Source organism: Cavia porcellus, unplaced genomic scaffold, assembly GCF_034190915.1.
Source record: "Cavia porcellus strain 051 isolate PalLab524CR breed Dunkin Hartley unplaced genomic scaffold, mCavPor4.1 scaffold_29, whole genome shotgun sequence".
NCBI lineage: Eukaryota > Metazoa > Chordata > Mammalia > Rodentia > Caviidae > Cavia > Cavia porcellus.
Window position 1 is genome coordinate 27474723 of NW_026947512.1, and position 22521 is coordinate 27497243.

At 32.4% G+C, this 22521-nt stretch overlaps 1 protein-coding gene across 8 annotated transcripts in view; it reads left to right on the forward strand.

Annotated features, from left to right (window-relative positions):
• Kcnt2 (potassium sodium-activated channel subfamily T member 2) overlaps positions 1–22521 on the forward strand; it is a 335807-nt gene that overhangs the window by 301894 nt on the left and 11392 nt on the right. For all 8 annotated transcript variants that reach the window (XM_063239808.1, XM_063239807.1, XM_063239809.1 and 5 more), the window contains 2 exons: positions 4199–4499; positions 19515–19599. In XM_063239808.1, the coding sequence (XP_063095878.1) occupies positions 4199–4499; positions 19515–19599 (386 nt within the window). The remainder of the gene's footprint in view (positions 1–4198; positions 4500–19514; positions 19600–22521) is intronic.

Sequence of the window (22521 nt, forward strand, 5' to 3'; positions counted from 1 at the left end):
GTAGTACATAAGTATTACATTCATGGTGGGTATTGATCCATGTATATATCATAGCTTAATCTTTTTTCATTCCATGGTTCTCCACCCTCTCCCACCTCCCTCTGTCACTTCAAATATTCTTATCATTTAATTCTTTTTTTTGTCTTTTTCTTTTTTATCGGTACCGGGGATTGAACTCACGACTGCCTGCTTGCAAGGCAGGCGCTTATGCCGCTGAGCTAAATCCCCAGCCCTATCATTTGATTCTTTAATAAAAACATAATAATTCTTATCAAATGTTAATTTAACGCTTCCAAAGTTATTTAATTTTGTTGTTTTTCTTTAGTAGCAGTTCTAAGTGTCTTCAATCATAAATCAGATAGCATCACATTAAAGTGTTGTGATACCTGTAAAACTGTCAACAGAGTCATGAATGCTTATTATAAAGGACACTTACAAATTAGTTGAATTGATTTATTTTAAAATATCACTTTTTCCCATACATTGTACAGTAACCTGTGACATTAATTACTGCTGAGTAAAACAGCTGAAAGGAAATTGAAGGATTTTGAATGGTGTATACATATGTGTAAAATATCGGATACTAATGTGTATATTTTGTGAGTCTGATGTTTTCTTTTGTGATACTATCAAAGTAATCCACTTGCTAGATATAAGTAATATTTTATTATTTAAAAAGATTAGCTCAAAAAAGATTAGCTCTTATACTTGTAAAGAGATACTTTCAGCCTTCTTTCAATTAAATTAAATTTCTTAAATAGATGGAAAAGTATATACTCTTTATAAGTGTCCTTTTAAATTTGTAATAAAATTTTGGTATATCTATATTATTTTTTCATTTTTCAATTGAACAGTAATATTTATATATATACCCCAAATATGAGCATATGTATTCTGAGAAATATTGCCAAGAAGTATGCAAATATATTTTTTTCATTACCATTAAATTTTGGTTTATCAAGTTAATGATTATATTGTGCTTCTGACTATAAAATTTTTGAAAAAACAAGCTAAGTCTTCTAAGTGTTCATAAAAATAATAAAGAATAATTCATAGAAACGATGCAGAATAATAATCATCTACTTTTGCTTTAAATACCTTCTATCCTCTGTAGATCCCTTGAACTTGAAAGAAAGTTTTATTCTCAAGAATTTTATAGTGCTCTGATTTCTTATAAAATATAATGTGACACGGAAAATGGCATCAAAACACAAGTCATTACTTCTACTTTTAATACCCACTTTTCACTTTTCCTGCCTCTCATTATTATTATTTTCTTCTCTTCTTTTTGATCTTCTTTCATGCAAGGTCACAAACAATACTGTTAAGCAATGTTTATTTAGCATTTTGTAAGTCAGGCACAATGTCACACACCTTGCACGTGTTATCACTTTGCTATCAGAACAATTTGGAAGCACAATAATAACACAATGATTACTTTTTACATACAGGCAGACTGAAATGATCTTAGAAAGTTTAAATTATATAACCAAAAATTAAAAGCTTTCAAGTGATAAAAACTATTTAAATGTAGGGCTATCTGATGCCAAGACTTTCAAATTGAACCAATCATTCTGACTCTCAGCTCAAGAACAGGTTCTCAGGTCAAGAGACTACTGTAATCCTTGTACTATTCTTTTTCTGTTGGGTCATAGAGCTGTGTTTGAAACCCAATGGAGTTAAAACTAAAATGGAAATGACATCCAGAAATTAAAATTTAAATGAGCCCCTTTAAAATGCATTCATTCACATTCAGTATGTTATAGATAATAGCTCTTTCTAATATATAAAATCATCATTATTATTACATGTGGAAGTTAAAGCTGAAATATTCTTTATATAAGAAGGTATATATCAATTTTTATAAGGCTTCCATAAATTAGGTGATGAGGATTACTATGATCTTTTAAGAATATTACATGTTTTGTTGTAATAATAAAATTGGGAAATATTTTTCATTCAAATTTGGATATTTTAAAATACAAAATTTTCATGTAGTTTTCATTATGTGATGCTGGAAGGATGGAGACAGAAAGGTAAATTCTAAACATGTGGAAAGGAATTTATGAATTTTGGCTTTAGAGTTCTTAAAATTAATTCCCAGATTCTTATTCTTTTTCAACAGTTAACATGGAATTTACACAGAGATATTACTTATTTTATAAAATAATTGAAAAATAAGGGACATTATTTTTCATGACTTTTTCATGTAGAGAATGATATTTCCTTCCTTAAAGATTTCAAAATAATGACAAAAACCACATTTAATTTATTTCATTAATGTCTACATTAACTTCAGGTTAAATTTTATCTGTGTCCTTTATGTAGTCCTTGATGCACATGATCTGGGTAAGCATTTGCAAAGGAAGACTTTTCAAACTTTACTTGAAAGAGAAATAAATTCTCAATTTCCCCCTGAATACTTATTATCTTCATATTCCACAACTTGAATTATTAGTGACATTACATGAATTCAACATTTGACCATTTGATCTTGATCAATTACTTTTTATACATTTGTAAGAAATCAAACTATTAGAGCTATGTATGACTATAGATAATCACAGGGATTACTTCAAATAAAATTAATAGTACAGTTTTAACTACACAAACATGAGCAAACATGAATGACATGAACACATTCATATATTTTCATTTCTACTGCAAGTATGCATAAATTAATGAACAAGGCTGGTATTCTTCATTGGTAATAGACATGTTTATTCCCTTTGTGCCTTTACTCCCACAAAAGATTTACAATATATTATCAGATAGGTGAGAATAGGATAATTTAAGATCTACAGAGGTACTCATTGCAAGATCATAGTGTCTAAAATTTATTGCTTCTGTGTTAAGTTCTGATAGGTAAAATATAGTTTCTAATTTTTAAATCAAATTATGTTATCATGGAGATATGAAAGTTAGGTAAATGAATTTTGAAGTCTCTCTAATACAATACTCCTCTGTAACAGAAATAAAAATGAATATTTGGTTGAAATTGTGTGTAATAATTGCCTAGCTTGTTCTGAGAGATGTATATAAGCTATGAATGAGACTCCATAATGTATATTCACATCTAAATGATTATTTTGGGTCTACTTGCTGACCTTACATAAATTGGTAATTTAAATTATATTACTTTGAAAGCCAGCAATACATGCATGTTCTAACCTAAGAGCAAGCTTCCATCCATAGAAGGGAAGTTTTTAACAAATTAATAATTGCTGCTGTTAAGTTTGTACGAGGAAATTCAGAAAGCTGTTTCTTTGCATGTACGTGTTTCTAGAAAGTAAGACTTTCTGCTCTGATGAGTGTTGCGTTTCATATGACTCCTTGGTAACAAAAGCAGCAATATTATTGAAACAAACTTACTTGTGAAGAGCTTCTAATTAGAGAAGAGATTCTTCTGGCAGAAATTATATTCTGTAGCAAGACACTCAGAATTGACTCTGTGAGTCTTCACTGATTTCCTCTGGTATACAGACTAGCTTGGTTTAAAATTTAATTGTGATTCTACAATATGTTTGTGAAACATTAATCTTTATACCACCTTTTAAATTAGGATAGTTCTTGAAATATATTTTAATATCTTAATCTGAAAAGCATTTTTTGTGATGTATTATGAGTGCATGAATTAAAAATGGTTTTTTATATCTTCTGGAACATATGAGAGAGTTAAAAAATAGTCACATTTTATAAAGTGCATTCTAGTGTCAGATTTGGGAAGAGCAATAGTATAAAATTTTTAAAATATCATTAATTACAAAAATAACATTTTTCACCATAAATTTTTAATTTGCATGAAAAATAATAAAAGTGTATTTGGGAAAGAATAGCATGGACTTTATTTGAATGAAATTATAAAATGTCTACTCTTTTTCTGTGTTTCAACCATGTATACTAGTAAACATTTTATTTTAAAATTCTTATACATAAAAATTAAATATTTGCATAAAAACTTTCATAGAAAGATGCAAATATCTTACTGGGTTCATATACAAGTTCAGAGTATTACATTCTTTGATATTTTTATTAGCAGATGATTAGAATCAAAGATTATGATTTTGCTCTTTCTATGGAAACTCGTAAGCAATAATGCAACTGTGACAACTATGACATTTTTGCAAATGAATATTATTTCAACCCCAAGTTACAGTTGCTCCTTAAATATCTAATTATTAATATCTTCTCTTTAAAGTCTCAAATATCTATTAGTGTGGAAGAGTGGGAAGATACCAAAGACTCCAAAGAGCAAGGGCACCACCGTAGCAACCACCGCAACTCGACCTCCAGTGACCAGTCAGATCATCCCTTGCTGAGGAGAAAGAGCATGCAGTGGGCTCGAAGACTGAGCAGGAAAGGTCCAAAGCACTCTGGTAAAACAGCTGAAAAAATAACCCAGCAGCGACTGAACCTCTACAGGAGGTCAGAAAGACAAGAACTTGCTGAACTTGTGAAAAATAGAATGAAACACTTGGGTCTTTCTACAGTAGGATATGGTATGCTCTTTAAAACTACTGTATATATGGGCTTGTGATTTCTTGCTATTGGTATTTATAGATGGCTCAGATTTAGTAATATCGACATTTTTTTGTTGTTGTTTTGCAGGTCAGTTTGTAGGAACTAGTCATAAATAACTAATCTCCTATGGAAAATTTAAATGACAGTAATGAAAATAAAATGCTAAAATGTTTAAACATTTATTTAGCACTTGACGTACTGAGGCACTATTCTAAACTCATTACATGAATTATCTAAATTTTTATTTTCACAAAGATTCTGAACTGGATTTCCTGTTTTACAATAAAGAAAGTAAATCAAAATGACTTGGTATTTAGCTTGTTCATAGCAGAGGTTTATATGTAGGTCGATCAACCTTCAAAGACTCTTTTACGCACACACACACACACACACACACACACACACACACACGTACACACCACATGCACACCACGTGGGGTTTGACATACAATGAATTCGAGACATAGGCAAGCAACTAGGGACACCAGATATGGATGAAACATACTTTTCTTACAAACTGTGTTTCATTTCTTGTGATAAAGAAATGAGTCTTTCGGGTCTTTAAATTTGAAGCTTAACTAGTGCTTTATTCATATAATTATGAATTCCCTATGTTGACCTGTAAATCATTTAAACAATATTGAAACAGTATTAATAGTATAAAATGTTTTAAATATATCATTATTGCTATACAAATTTTATTTTAAAAGAAATTTTATTAACTCATAGTAAAATACAGTTACTTATTTAGGAATGTATATATTGTAGAACAATCCAGTTATACTTGTTCACATATGCATGTATGTATTTGTCTTGAGTGAGTTAGGACATAAGGTGCTGTATCATGTATTCATGCAGGTTAAGGATAAAATAGGATATATTCTATATTCTCATTTCATTATTTTCAAGTCTCAATTTGAGAACATGTTCATAGGGAGAAATTTTAATCATTAAATTAGAGTTTAAGAGAGCCTATCTTTGTTTCTTTGAATAAGGAAATTACATTTTACAAAGCAGTTACACGTATCCAAAGACCACACATATTTTTTCATTATACCTTAAAACTGATTGGATAGAGGTGCTTCAATTTATTCTTAGAGAATTTTTCTTTTAGAGGTTAAATACCTCAGTGAAAGACATGCAGTTGAAATAGCAGAGTCAGAATTTAAGATTGTAATTTTAAAAAGTCGCTTACTAAAATGTAGAAATGACTCATCTGCCACTAGTAATTTTACTGTAATCACAGTTAATGCATTATATCAAGCAGTAAATTTTTTTAAAAGATCATTTTTTAAAATTGGCTGATGACTATTTCTCAGTTCAATAACATAAACTAACTGACTAAAATCCTATATTTGTGTCTTCGTTATTACTAAGACACAAATGAAAAAATAGCTGCTCCACAATGATCCAAATGTGTTTAAAAACATGTAACCCCATGCTGACTCCTCAAGCGTGTGGAGGTTATAGTTTGACTCGTAAAGACTTAAAAATGCATGAATTAACTTTATTAGAACAATCATCAGAGAAATGTGTGTATTTGCATTTAATTATTTATATGATTTATTTCTGTTGTGATTTGTTAATGTCATACAATAATCCTTATAGAATGGGTAAAAAGATTCTGTCTACCTGTTTTCTTCCTGTTTCATTTTTTCTTTTTTACTGTCTTTTCTATCTCTTTACCCATAAATGCATCAATCTTTTCTACAACCGTATAGTGAAAGTCTAGTAAAACAGTAGTTGTGAAAAAAAAATTTAAATCTAATCTAGACATGGGCTTCTGGACTTCATTGATTTATAATTCTTAGTAACTTATTCATTGAATAAAAATTATTAAGCTATGCTTTTGTTACCAGGCACTGTTCTAGGGCCCAGGAATAAAATACTATCTATTCTGACAAGATCTCCACATTTATAAAACAAATTTTCAGCCAGTAGTTGATTCCATTATCTTCTTTTACCTTCTTTACCTTATTTCCATTTTCTTCTGGGCACCTGTATTTTATCTATGAAATAGAAATATCAATGTTTTTCCTGATTCATTTGTTGAAAGCAACAATGACATAATGAGTAACAAAATGTTTAGCTAACTGGCATTCATAAATACTGCAGCTACCCTGAAGATCTGTTTAACAACTGTGCATATGTCTTATTTTATACACTAAAAAATTAAGTTTTTCTTCTTTGGATGGCATGAGTTAACCATGACTCGCAGTATGACTTATTCAGAATAGATCTGGCTGCTCTGGGAACATTAAACAGACTGCTTTGAATCTCCGGATGAGGGATGAAAAGGAGAGGAAAAGCAAAGATCAAAAGATGACGCTTGAGGGCTCTGGTTTCAGCTACTGAGTGTAAAATGGAGACATTCACAGCAAAGAGAAGACAAATACTTTGGGGTAATGATAATGCATTTAGCATGAGTGCGTAGATGATTCCTAATGGGCGATTCTTTGGAAGGATCTGGATTTTTTTCTGATTGATATTCCATGAAAAGAAATGAGGTGTGTAGATAGGTTTTAGTCACCAGTTGCCACCATATGGATTTTAATTCAAGCTGTAGGAGTAGATGAGATGATCACCACATGAATGATTATTAGGGAAAGCTTCAAACTCACATTTCTGGAATGTTGAGGAAATAGTTAAATGAACAAACAAAGAGCTCATGTGAGCAGGACTGAGTTACTCAGAATACATGCTGTTGCATTATGGTATAGAGAAGCCTTGCTGTGTATTTTTTTATGACATTGATTTTTTTGTTCGTTTGTATCTTGAGAAGGCTGAGTAGCTTGCTTAGAGACAGCTTTTAGTCTGGTTAAATTTAGGCATAAGAAGTTTAACATGTTATTCAAATGCTGTACAAGTATTATATTCTTTGTCTTTAGTGACAAAAAATGTAGTATTGGACTAGAGCAATAGAAAAACTAGACAAATAAGGCAGAGTAATTTACTGGGCAATATCATATGGAGAGTATAGTGATATGTCATTGGTGACTTTGATAAGAATCGTATCAATTTAATATGAATGAAAGCCAGAGTTGGGTATGTTAAGTATGATAATAGGTAAGGATTTAACTGTAATAAGTTTAAACTTATTTGCCAAAATGAGTATTGACTGGAAGGAGCAGAAAAACTAAAAGCTAGTGTGGTTTAGACAAGATGAAGATTTGATTTTCTTGTAAATCAAGATATTTGACCTGAAAACAATGAGAATTCTGTCATCTATCTTGTTACTCCATATTGTTTCACTCGCCAAAGCCGCAACGTGGCACAAAAATGATCGCTAGACTCTATATTGTCCACATACCACCTAAAAGGAAGAAGGAAGAGACAAGAAAAGAATTGTCCCTTCAATTAAAATATATTGCCAAAAGGAGGTATTTTTACTATATCTCATTTGCAGATGTGACCATTAATCTTGCTATGCTGCCTTGATTGGATTAAATATCTAGGAAATTAGTGAAGTATACTTTGGGTGCATCTGGTGTGTCCTGCAGGTGTGAACCTGGGGACTACATGTGATACCTGGTTCCCTTCCTCTCATGCATGCTTCCTTGCTCGGCTTCTTGTTTGTCGTGAACTGGGCAGCTCTGCTCTGCCGTGCCTTCACCGGGATAATCTTGCCTGGAGCTGACTGACTACTCACAAAAATCTCTAAATGTGAGCCAAGTTCAGTTCTCCACTTTCAAGTGTGAGTAGCAGATATTATGTGCATTTGACAAAAAGGAAATCAAAATAAAACAAACTAACGCAGCAAGAATGTATGTTTTACGTTTAATGGTCCAAATCCATATTAAAGAGGATAAGAGTCATGGATATCAGATTATAACTAGAAATCTCCACCACAGTTGATTATTTTTGGAGAAGTTTCATTGTGAAAGAGATGAGAAATACAGAGATAGCTGAATGGGAAAATAGAGTAGGCAAGGGGCTGCTTTATTCTTGTATACCAGAGAGAGAAGCATAAGCTTTAAAAACAATTGAGCTATCCGTGAAGAATTGAAAATGAAGGAAAGTGAACATAGTTGAGAGATCTTTGCTTGGAAATTGTGAATGCACAATCAAATGTATGTTTTTTTTTTGTTTTTTTTTTTTTTTTGTCTTTTTCGTTTTTATCGGTACCGGGGATCGAACTCACGACTGCCTGCTTGCAAGGCAGGTGCTTATGCCGCTGAGCTAAATCCCCAGCCCCAAATGTATGTTTTTTAAATCAGTAAACTTCTATGTATCTTAACAGGAAGTTAAATTGTGTTTATATTACTTTAAGTGATAAAATCATTTATGAAGAATGGCGAGAGTAACTCGAGACATTTTCTAAAATTTGCAGTCTCAAAGGGGAAATGTAGTTTTTCTCTGGCCGACTACCCAAATATTTTGATTTAGCTAATATATAAAATTTCAAACATGAATAAATGTAGAAAAACTAGAACCTAATTTTACATAAGAGCCTGCTTCAGAACCTACCAATATCCTGCTTCACAACTTACCAACGATGTGCTTGCTTCACATGTATTCACAGCTCCCTTGCCTCATACATTAAGGTAAATTTCAGACATTATATATTTTATGTTATACCTCTATTATTTAAGGACTAGTTTGCAGAACATAACCTTATGCCATTTTTACACTTTAAAATAATTATTTATATCGTCAAATATCCACTTGATGCTCAAATTTCCAATTATCTCACAAATTACATTTTTTTTTTTTCTTGAGACAAGATCTTGTTTTGCAGTTCAGGCTGGCCTGGAGCTCACTATGTAGACCAGGTTGGCCTCAAATTTACAGTAATCCTCCGGCCTTTACAGGCATGCACCACCACACCCGGCTACAACCTACATTTCCTACAGTATGTTGAATCAGGATCAATTAAGATCCATCCATTGTATGAAATTTCTTGTCATTTTCAGTTTATAAATTTGCTTATCTCATATGCTTTTCTATTGCAATCTGTTTCTTAAAAAATTCAGTTAATCCTGGATTTCTAGTCTAAGTTTGCCCATTGCTTTCTCCTCTTTATCTTTCTTTTTTTAGTCAGAGTTTTGGTATATATTATTAGAAATCAATGGATTTAAACATGTTTGCTATGTGTAATGCATTTTAGTTATGATGTCATTTAACAAATTGTCCTTAATTTGCCTCCTGAGAGCCTTGTTAAATTGCCTCAGAAGTCTTTGTATTATGACATCAGTATATTTGATAAGGAACCCTTGCTGTCTCTAAAGAACAAAATGATTCTTTCCACCTGTAATATTTTGAATTCCGAAGAACCTTCAGTTTTTTGTAGTAGGAAATCAAATTTGAAGAGAATAACAAATTTAGAGCTATTCATACTTAGTATGCTTGTCATTGTTTGAAGATCTCTTCAGTGGAGAGCACTAATGATAGATAGATAGATAGATAGATAGATAGATAGATAGATAGATAGATAAAAATTAGGAGTTCACAGGGTTGCTTATAATAAAAATACAAGGATGGAAGTTTTAATGTAACTTTTTGTGTTATGTCTGTACTTTTCTCCTATAGAGAGAATAAATGGTATCAACAAGAGAAATGATAGATTAATAATACATGTAGTGTTACATTTTTCTGCAACATACAGAGGATTTTAGGGTAACAATTCCATTCAAATAATAGTGATGCAATTGCTGAAAATGTTTATTTTCCTTTTATTTGTTCATTCTTTGCTTTGAAAATACCAAATAGAGATTAGTCTGTTTTCAAACTTGGAATAATAATTTTGTTGTGGTCACACCATCAACCAGATATAAATTTAAGCTCATTTTTCTGATGATCTGAGTTGATATTTATAAAATTAAATTTTATTTTTAGCTATTTACATGGTTTGCCAGAATTGATTGTAAGGCTTATACAAAGATATTTAACAATATATCCCTGTCAACATCACATAGTCTTCTCTTTTCCTCACAACTAACCTCATTTTAAAAATTACTCTTTTGCTTTTTAAAATAATTATGCAGATTTTTTAATAATTATAGTAATATATGTTCATTTTCCCATGTTATTTCTTGTAAGTAGCAGTACATCCCAATTATTTAAATATAAAAGTGGCTCTCATTTCTCAATATACTGCCTAATAGTGCACTGTGCTAGAGCACCTCATCTACTTATTCCTGTGTGTCTTTTGTGACATGCAGTGAATGGGTATATGCCTACAACTTTCTGTATTTTCTCAAATGTATCTTTGGTATTGATTTCTAAATGTGAAATTGCTAAAGATTAAATGTATGCAATTTTTCAGTTGTTCAAATTTCCTTATTGGATGTGCAACATTTTGCTTTTCAACCAGCAAAGAAAGAGAGATTGTGTTTCCCCAAAATCTTTCAACAGAACATGCTGTCAGCCTCTAGATGATTTATCAGCTGAAAAGGTAAAAATATCACTGATATCTCAGAGCACCTTTTTATTATGGTGACGTAGATCGTGTTTCATGTGATTTAGAGGCATTCTCCAAGAACTATTTCTCTACCCGATTTTTATATGCTCATTTTTAAATATTTCTAGAAACAACTTGTGTATTAGGTATATGGACTTTGGTGTATTTTGGGGGGTGCAGATATTTCTTTCTAATCCTAGTTTTTTTCCCTTTACTTTTGCTGCTTAATATTATTAATATATGTATTTATGGTTTCCATTTTTGCTTGTTGACTATGAATAATAGAGAAATTTTTCTCTTTCTCTCTCTCATAAGAGAATATGTAGAGTAATTCTCCTATAATTTCTTCTAGCATTTAGTGTCATCATTTTGATATTTAATATATGATCTCCTTGGAATTTATCTATGTGTAGAGCGAACAAGATAAAACATACTAATCTTTTCCACTATTCTTTTCCTACTTACTTATACAATATCAGTTATTAAAACAATCATTATCCTCCAATGATTTTATAACTAGTTTTTGTTAGATACTACATTTGTACATGTGCTTGGCTTTGTTTCAGAATTTTCTTTTGGGTTACAAAGGCCTGTCTTCCTCGTCCAATAAAAGCATTCACTACTTTGTAATATATTTTAGTGTGCCCATCAACTTTCTTTCAGTAGTTTTAAATTGGCCACTTGCAATTCCTAAATCCGAAATTTTTGAAAAACAATATTTAATTATGTTTGGCACTAAACCTTCTTAGAGGAACTGACACACAACTTGAAACTACTTGTATCTTTATTTATCCTACTTGTTATGAGTATTCATTTATACTATTGCACACGCATCAGTGTACTGCCTCAGATTTCGCTGAGGGAGTTGCATAATGTGTATAATATGTGTATTATCACTTAAGGATTTTTTTTCAGTATAATTTAAAGACTTATTAACATCAATGTTCATGGCACTGTCAACTAACCAGCTTTGTGCTCTGAGACAGCTTACTATCGCTGCTTAGAAAGAGCTTCATGTTCTTCAACCATAAAATGAGAATACTGAGGTCTTTTGTCCAAGTATGATATATTATAAATCTTCAAATAATAGAAAAAATGTTTTAATGTGAATAATTGTTTTCTTTGTTAATAAACACTTTCAACAGTCTATGTAGATTGACTCACACTCAGTAAAATTACTACAATTTCTGGAAGATTTTAATGAGTAGCTGCATTAGTGGCAGACGTTTCGTAGTATAAATTGGCAAATAAGTCTCTTTTAGATGACTGCTGCCACAGGTGCTAATTTTAACTTGAATGGTTAGAAGTTTCATACTGTTCATAAGAGAGGAAAAGCCAAAAGGATCATAAAAGAAATGCTTCAAATAAATGTGGTGGTAGTGGCTAGATCTTACTAGATCCACCATAAAAGGCTTATTCTTTGAAAGTAAATTTCTAACTTGTCAGAAAAAGTGGCTAGAGTAATGAGAACTCTTTAGAGCTAGCCTGGTGATTTAGCTCCTAGGCACAGGATAGAGTAAGTGGTGGTAGCGGTGATAATAATACCACTCCCTCCTATTTTCAGACTAATAGTTAATTGATGATTTTCATGTTTTTTACACAAAATATCCTCTAAATCTGAATAAATAAATCAGATATTTTTCTTTAGAGCAAAATGCATCACAGACTTATCCTGGAAATTACCAAATGGAATCCAGGCACTACAGATGTTTCTTTTAAATTTATTTTGCATTATAAATGCATTTATATTGCATTTATTTTGTTTTATACAGAGTACAATCTAAGTGTCTCCACTCCAATGGCTTTGTCTTTGAGGTATTATTTCAAAAGAAATTTGCTCTGAATGTATTTATTCATTTATGAAAATTTATTTAGAATTATTTTCTCTTTTTCCAATTAAATAAGCATATATTATTAAGATATAGTCAGTATAGTCACAGTGTAGATTATTTAAAAATGAACGATTGAGTTTTTCTACATGTCCAGAACTTATCCATGCTCATGAGGTTGTATTCACAAACTGTTACTGCTAGTCTTTAGCTGTCCCCTCACACTTCATGCAGTCATGGGGTGGGGGCACTTTTAAATTTTGTCTCAGCAGTGAGAAAAGTAACAAAGACGTGATAATCTCATTCTGTTCATAGAACACTGACAGGGAAAAACAACCTAAATTGTACTTGTTAAAGGTTAAAAATTTCAAGAGGATAGTTGCTGCATTGATGATCCATAATAAATGAAAATATGTGGGCAATACATTTTTCATATATTCCTACATTAAAAATATAGTTTGTTTCATGGAGTTGTATTATCCTCTTTAATGTTGTAATTTCTCTACACCATTAGTTTTTCAATAATAGCAGTACTTGTTGCATAATTAACACCACCATTAAGTCAATTGAACTTAGATGTGCATATATTTATCTTTACAACTGGAAATTCAAGTGTCATGTTTCAGCACATGTGTAAAAAAATGTAGTCCATTTAAGTAAAAAATTTTGCTTATTGATAAAAAAATTGACTAGTTGAACAAAATTCTACCTTTAAACATTCTGTGGTCAGTTAAATATAAATAACAAAGAAAGACATTAAGAGTTTCCTAAATATACTAAACACAGAAGCATTTCAGAGTCTGACAGTTGTTTATATATATATTTCCACTTCTGTAACTAGAAAACACAGGAAACATGTGCAAGCAATGGACAATAGAAGCATGTAAATTTGTTCCCAGAGAAAAAGAAAATAAATCAGTTAAATACTTTACATTGCTTCATATGCTCAGGATTGCGGAAGAAAACTTATTTAAAAAGATTCATTGAAGTTGTTAGAAAAACTAAATTGAATCTCTTAAAGGTACATAATGGGTTATTGGAAATCAATTCCAAATGGAATGAATATCAGAATAGCTACCATATCAGAAATATCAGCAAACACAGAGCCATAGGAATGCATCATCCAAAATGCAATGTAGAGTAAAGGATGAGGAAAAGCCTTAAAAAATATAGAAAGTTAGTTAATTATCTGACATACATGTAGCTGGGTCCTAGAAGGAAAGAAGAGAGTATTAGAAAAATAATGGTCATTATTTCCAAATTTGATGAATACTATGCCCAAGACCTAAGATTTTAATTTATAGTCAACCAATATAAATATTAAAAACTAAAATAATTCCAAAATCCAATATACAAAATTACTAAAAGTCACTGATAAAACACTGAAAAAGGAACAGGAAGGACAAGATTAAAGGAAGGAATAAATACAATTTGACAACACATCTCTTGTTAAAAATTTGGAAAATCAAAAAAACCATCTGGGTACTGAAAATGTATCCTACAATTTTTTACATGATACAAGTATCTTTATAAAATGAAAGCAAATAAATTCAACTTTGGATAACTACTTACAATGCTTTTTAATTGCTGAGGCAAAATAAACATAATGCCAGGCAATGATATTATATCATGTCATCTATCTTAAAGCTATCTCCCTTCCGTCTTCTATCCTTTTTTTTTTTTTTTTTTTTTTTTTTTTTGGTCTCTCTCTCTTTGTTTATCTCCTCTTTGTATTATTTCCCCCCTCTGTTCTTATATTTCTTTTACTCTCAGGCTACCAACATTTCTTACCTGGCTTTGTTTCAAAATATCTACTTGACGTTCCTAAACATAATCTTGGCGCATTCCAAATCCCATTTCCCTCAAAGCAATCAAGTATTTTAACAGAAAATCAAATTATGTCATCAAACTCTCTATAACCCCTTGCAAGTTTTAAATATTTTCTTATTGTATTTGATCTCAGTTTGCTCTCTCCCTCTCTTTCTCTTCCTTCCCTGTCTTTCTTTCTCTTTCTTTCTTTCTTTCCTTTTTTTTTTTTTTTTTTTTTTTTTTTTTTTTTTTTTTTGAGACAAGATCTTGCTATGTAGTTCAGGCTGGCATTGAACTCACTTTGACCCTCCTGCCTCTGTCTCCCAGTGCTGGGGTTGGAGGTGGATACCACCATGTCCAACACATTTGTCCCTTCAACATTACCTTCAATTCATCTCTGTTTGCTTGAGTCCATTTTATTGTGCCTAATTTCTACAGTTAAAATGTGACTAGGCTTTCTCAGTTTCAGTTCAATGAGTTTTGAAACATTGCTTTCCTGTCTTTGCATGAGAGCACATGTATCTATGTCCATATCTACTTCTATATGTGTTGTACCTATACAGTTTTGTTGTATGAAACTTAATATTTCTTGTTGCAGTAATAATTGGGAACCTCGTAATACCTTATTATTAGATACTAAGTCTAAAACTTATATAGAAATGTTAGTATGTTAACTTATATTATGTGTGATTTAATTCTAGCAGTGATCTTTGAGGTAATGCTAGTGTTGTCCACATGCTATCATCAAGGAAACGGAAAGCACTAAGAGTAAGAGAAATTGAATGGTTTCCATAGGTTCTCTCATGAGTCATTCGTGGATCCTGAATTGTAATGCAGGCACTCGGGCAGCTCAGTTCTAGAGTCTTGGTTCTTTCCTGGACCACTCAATCACACCTTCACAGTATATGAAGTGATTTCGTCATTATGATTATATAATGGACATGTATTTGTCTACGAGGGCTGCTATAACAAAATATCACAAACTGGATGACCTATAGTATAGAATTTTATTTTCTCATAGCTGTAAAGACAGGAATTCCCAAAGGATTCTACCTTCTGAGGTCTCTCATCTCCTGGTTTGTAGATGACTATTTTCTTACTGTGTCTCACACAACCTTTCTGTTAGTACTTGTGCTCCTGGTATCTCCTCTTGTAATAAGGAAATCCATCTTACTGAAACTGATATCCTTATTGTGCCTTAATTACTCCTCATTGTTTATTTTTAAATATAATTATACTGGTGGTTAGAACTTCAATAAGGGAATGGGGTATACAACTTGGCCAATGAAAGAAATATCATTTAATGGTATACTACAAAAATATGTTATATTTCAATTTTCTTTTGATAAATTTGTCCTTTATCAAAACTTCATTTGAAATATTTCAAGATGAAAATTAAAAACAAAATAAAATTTTAAAATGATGTTAAATTTTGTAGAGAAAGACTCAGCAATTTTATTAAGAATGCATTTTGTTAGTGTGATTCTATTTGATTGCAATCTGATCTACTGTTTAAATATTTTGATTGAATAATTATGTTAATATGGTAAAATAATTTTCTTTATAATATTTGTAATTCTTGTATTTTACTCTATAGTTTTTATTTTAAAGTTTGCAGTATTACAGTAGACTTTGTCAAAAATGTTCTAGTAAGATAATAATGTTGATGTTGAAATGATAATTTCAACCATATGGTGCTCTTTAGTTTGCCAAATCAGTTTAGTTATCAGGAACACAATGAATACATTCTCAAAAGATTCTGTTAATAGATATTTTTTTATGGACATGAAAAAGAACCTTGATTTTTTAGTTCCTGGAACCAACTTACAAAAGCAAATTTTGTTTTATTCAGTTAAGTGTGGAATTCTATTTTTAATGCAGACCTTATTTTGATTAACATGTCTTTGCATAGCCAGCATTAATTATTTTGTTAATGTCTTAATGATCTAGCAGACTTACTATGTTTTCCCCCTATATAATTAAGAAATAACTAAAAAATAACTATAAAGAATGAATGGAGACAAAAATACCAGATAGAAGGCTGACAAAATGATTTTTTAATGTGGTTTTGATGTGCACCTACAATAGACTTGAAAAAAATTTTCGCTCATTAAATTCTTACTTCTAAAACCACAAAGAGCTAAATAGACTATTGCAAACTTTCTTTAAAATGTCTGACAAAGAACAAGCAGTTCAAAATTAAGTCTATAGCAAGGCAGACATAAAACAGAGAGAGAAAATGGTTTTGAACTCAGCAATTTCTTTTAACCTAAATAAAAACCGTTAAGTCATTATTCTTGTCTGAGGAAGTCAGTGAGGGTGAGGAGAGAAACCAGCAATGATTAGTTTTGACTGTGATGTCATCCATGTTTTGATTTAAACCATATGGAACATTAAATTGAGCCCATTAACAAGTTGCTTGCTATTAGCCTTGCAGCCCACACACAAATTTATATTTGCAAAAATGAATAAAATAGTCCAATTAAGCAAAAAAAATGACAAATAATTATATACACTGTTAGAAAGTTCTCAGTTCTCTAGACTCTTGCTTTTATGTTTTAAATAGGCAAACAAGGTCACCATTGGATTTTGGATTGAATCCAGAATGCAAAATGAGTATAGTGTTCTGTTAATAACTGAAGAGAAATGTTGGCTAGCAATGCTAAGTCGTTATCTGTTAAATTGTCTTCCCTGTGTGGCAGCTCCCTAATTCTAGGGTTCATATAAGAAACTGAGCTTTATGTAGCCAAATAAAATGAAAAATTTCTAGGAAAGTTATTATTTTTTCATAGCAATATGGATTAATTTCCACAGTGCACAATCAATATCTCAGGTTCTGTAAAAATAGCTGAAAAAATTTATAAAATGAGGTGGCATCTCAAAAAAGCACACCTCAATCTCAATTGCTTTTCATAAAGACAAATGATCCTGGTAATTATTTGTAGCTACAATATGATTTAAGTTGAAATTTTAATATCTGGAATAAACATCATTGATAATTGGAATTCCCAGATCGAGCTAGTTGAGTTAGTCTTCTGTTCCAAGGCGTAAATGTTAGATTTAGCAAATCAAAATTTTGGGCTCTAACTGAAATTTGAATTTCAGGTAAACAAAGAGATTTTTTAGTATTAATATGTCATGTAGAATTGTTGGGGCATATTCATGCTGAAATATTGTTAGTTTCTACCTTTTATTCAATTGTCACTGGAAATTTTCTGTTTTGCCTACCCCTGTGGTAGGATATATATTTCTGTACCTACTCATAAAACATGCAACCAAATATATTCTTTTATTTGAATCTTAATTTAGTAAGCTTATGGTTATAGTTTTTTGATAGCAAACTTATGATATATATATATATATATATATATAATTAACTTGTAGTACATATAATTATATTTTTTATTCCTTATGAAATAAGGATCTTCATTTATGGATTTCAAAAATATGATATATGTGCATATAAACTTCAATTTACATTAACTGAAAATATTGTCTTTCACATTAAAGTAGAAAGTATCTAGTCAGAACAGTGGTCAACATTATTTCATGAAAAAAATACATATAAATTCCAATGCAGATATTATTTATTAAGATATTAAGGTCAACCTTTTTGACATTTTAAGATCTTTAATGTAGTTATTTAAATACTGATATATGTCTTGATAAGAAATTTTTAAATTTTTGATCACACTGAAAAATTTAATACTTCTTTGGAGAACCATGCACACCTGCAACTGAAGTGGCTAAGTGGCTATAAAGCAGGATTTTAAAGATTATCTTCACAGGCTAAAGTGGCTTTACATTTACATCTTATGATAGCTTGGAATCTAAAAAAAATTGAGACCCAGTGATTTTTGTGATGCTCTCTTGTGTTAGTTAGTTTGTTTTCTATTGTAACTACAATATATTTGAGGTTAATGGCATCCCATAGAAGACTGTTACATTAAACTCATGATTCTGGAGACAGAGAGTTCAAGATTGGGTGACTCCTTAGCTGCATTGCTTCAAGGTGGGAGCACATACAATATGAAGAAATTATATAACTAGAAACCAGACTAGTGGGAAATAAAATAACAAAAGGAACTAGTCTTAGGCATTTATAACAGTTTTCTTTTCTGAGAACTAACTTTGGAAACTACCTCACTCCCTTCTGAGTTAGTGCTTCAAAAACTCTCTTCCTAGGCTCCATCTCTTAAGCTCCATTTCACAGTATCACCACAGTGAGGACCCAGCTTCCAGCCCATGAACCCATGGGGACTCATTCGAGCCAGATCCAAACTGAGCACCTAAGTAATGCAAAGTGAGCTTCCCAGACTTGCAGCCGGAGGGTTTTTTCAGAGAGAATTAACAAAATCAAAATGGTACAACTTTTCATTTTAAAGTCATGCTATTTTAGAAGACAGACAAGTGATTCACTAATATACTTCCATAAAACTTCATGATTAAAGTCTTCTCCACCATATTCCTTTCTAAAAGAAAGTAAAACAAAACAACAAAAAATTAAGATGAAGTATATTAGATGCATTATATAATAAGGTCAAAAATCTTTTTGGCCCTTCACTCATTTTTAACACATTTAACTCAAACTTTAAATCTCAAGTAAATACATACTTTTGTATGTGATTTTCTCTCTGTGATGTCTTTAACCAAGGTTATTGTTGGTAATTTGAAAGGCATAGTAAGTCAGTATCTTATACTTTTACAATATGTTACCTTAAAAGTTAAATTATAACTTGTTTGCTCTGAATCAAACTAGGTACTTTATTTGTATCATCTATTGAACAAAAATAGATATTTGCAAGATATTTCCAATGATAGTGATTGGAAAACAGCCAAACCTGTTTTCATCTTTTGAGCAAAACTATAGTGAGTGCTTGTTTACCACATAGGTAATTTCCATTAGTTCCTATAATTTTCTCTGTATAACAAACTTGACTTTTTCTGTCTTCTAGATGAAATGAATGATCATCAAAGCACCCTCTCCTACATCCTGATTAACCCATCTCCAGATACTAGGCTTGAACTAAATGATGTTGTGTAAGTTGTTTACTTATCTTACTTAAGACATACGTTTTAGAAAACTGATTTATTTTTATATTTTGATTTCTAACACTGTAGCATTATTTATCCTAAGATAAAAATACTTTAAAAATCTATATCATTTTTGTTCACTAAATAAGTGCACTTGATGTGTTGCTGGGAGTAATATTATTATAATATAGAATTATTTTAAAAAGTTATCAATATAAGATGGCCTTTTGGGCCTTATCACAGTCTGGAGGCATCCACATTTGTAATCCCAATAAGTAATTCCAATTTACCACTTCCAGTGAAATCTATGGCAAAAATAAAGACATTAATAAAGTCGTATTTGTAGTTGTGGGGAGCCAAGAGGTCCTAAATCCAGCTAGAACAATGACTAACCAGAACCAAGGCCTTGACCAAGGGAGGAACCCTGGATTTTACTAATTCATGAAGAGGAAGTGGCTTAGGGATGAGTGACTTAGAGAAAGGTGCAGGGTGTTGAATAGTGTGAGCTGGGATAGGTAGGAGGCCTGAATCACCTCTGGGTGGGAGAGTATCTAGTGTTTTTTGGTTGGTACTTCAGTTTTGATGTATAATCATCATGCCCTGAGATGTCATGGCTCCTTCTCTCAAGGCTTTTAGAATAATTTGATTGATTGAAAAATAAGAGTTAGGCATGAAAAACATACTGTTCTAAAGATGTAAAACAGAGATAACTAACTACATTAAATTTTAAGCATTGTAAATTGAACACTGATGTACAGTATAACTGTCACTGATAAGTAAATCACCAGTTGAGTGAGCTAATTCTTTTATAATTTGAAGGAGGAAGAATGATTACAAAAGATGAACTACATTCTGAAAGACAGATTGAAGTCACATTGGGAGACAGCTGAGGACATTCCAGAACAGGGAGATGACTTAAGAGAATACACTACATAGAAATTACACAAATGTGTTTCAGTTTTTAGTTTGACGTGTGTGTGTATGTGTTTAGTGTTTCTGTTATTAAGTAGTTGAACTTAATTTTTTTAAGAGTAGGAAATTTTATTGAGCAAGAGCCTGCTCTTACATATTGAATTTAGAACTGAATCTAGCAGGCTGGGATGACACAGTGAGTTTAAACATATTTCATTGAAATTGTCTGGTTTGTCTTATATCTCATTAATTTTTACTAAAGTTGTTATTTTCAATTTTTCAGCAGGCAGTTAGTAAATTTCCTTTTTAAAAAAATCTGTTACAGCAGTTATTTGGTTTCATTGGGAAGTCTATTATTACCTTGTTATTTTTTTTTTTTAATGCTTCTTATGTCACTACATTGATACTTTGGAAACTGGAGGCTCTCCTGTCTCTACTGATTTATAGCATGTTTTCCTAGTAAAATAATCCGTTCTGGAGAGGTGCGCCAGCATGTCAGTTGGGTGGGCTATGTTTGTTTTGGCCGTAGATGGATGAGTGAGCACAGTCCGTTATAGTCAGTGTTGGTGATAACCAAGAAGGGTCTCAGTGGACTACACTGAAAGGTTTTAGGATTGTGCTGCCAGGTTGAACGCAGCTGCCTTAGATAGGACAGTTTATCTGGTGACTCGGGGCACTGTACACATGATTACAGAGTTGGGGTACCTATTAAGTTGTGTAGGGTAGAGTCACTCTGGAGGACCAATACCAGCCAGGTACAGCAGTTGGAGCAGCAGCAGAAGCAAGGCAACACTGTTTCAAGGGGCTGTGGAAGTGACACTGTCTCAGGTGAATGTGACGCGGTGAGCCTGACTGCAGAGTAGGGTGCCTGTCGGCATTTGAGAGCCTTGCACACGCCAGGCCGTACCCTATTGTGGCTGTGCCTGAGTGTCCAAGGGGCACTGAGGTAACTTCACAGAACCTCTGAGGTCAGTCTAGGGCTGTCATGGATGTTTATCTGAGTATCAACTGGCCAAGTTTCTCAGGGTGGACTTCCTCTCTATTTCTTAAGGGTACAGGAGAATGGGAAAGGCTGTCCGTTTATTCCTCAGAGCCTTTATGGGACAGGCTGCCCAGGTACTTCTCACAGCCAAGAGTAGTAGGGCAAGACTGCCCATATGATCCCCAGGGGTGAGTGGGCTTGCTTTCCAACTGTTTCCAGGGACAGAAGGTATGTGGGTGCTTTTTCCAGACCTCTGTAGGTTGAGCCACTCAGGGCAAGCTGCCTGGGTGCTTCTTGGGATTGTGGGAGAGTGGAAAGGATCAACCAGCTAGTTTGCAGACCCGAATCAGTCAATCTGCGGTTCAGACTCCTGGCTGCCTCACAATACTCTGGCTGGGCAGGGTCTCAGGAGAGTGCTGTGCAGGAAGAGGCTGAGTGGGAGAGGCCAAAATGTTGGATGTGAGCTGTCCGGAAGGCAAAGCAGTGATGAGGTAACTCACACTTCAGCTTTGCAAACTGGGCTCAGTGCCTGTGAGGGCTGCTGACCTTTCTAGCTGTAAATGTTTCTGGTACATGTGGTACTTGTTGAGACCTCCTGCTTGGGCAAGACCTCCAAGTGAAGTCCCTTTTGTTTCTAGCATATTGGCTTGATAGTTAGAGATAGAACGGAAAATGCTGTCTTTAGTTGCTTTCTTTAAAAGCCCATCATTTGCTGTCATACCCGTGACATCCTGCCACATCCCCTTTGTACCCTGGGGCTCAATGTTAAACACTTCAGTGAAATCTCCTTTCTTTTTTTTTCTTGCATGGTCCTTTATTGTGAAGGGAAGGGTTCTCCAAACATCTCCTCCACTATCTTGATGATCTCACTCTTTCAATACATTTTTTCCAAAGAGGAATTCTTCAGGAAATGATGGAACTGTCAGGAAATAGCATGGCTAATGTGGACTTGAATAGGGGCAACAATTAAAACATAGGCTTCCAAGATAATCTGCCACAGCATCAAAATTGTGCATTGTAAATGTCAGCTCCTA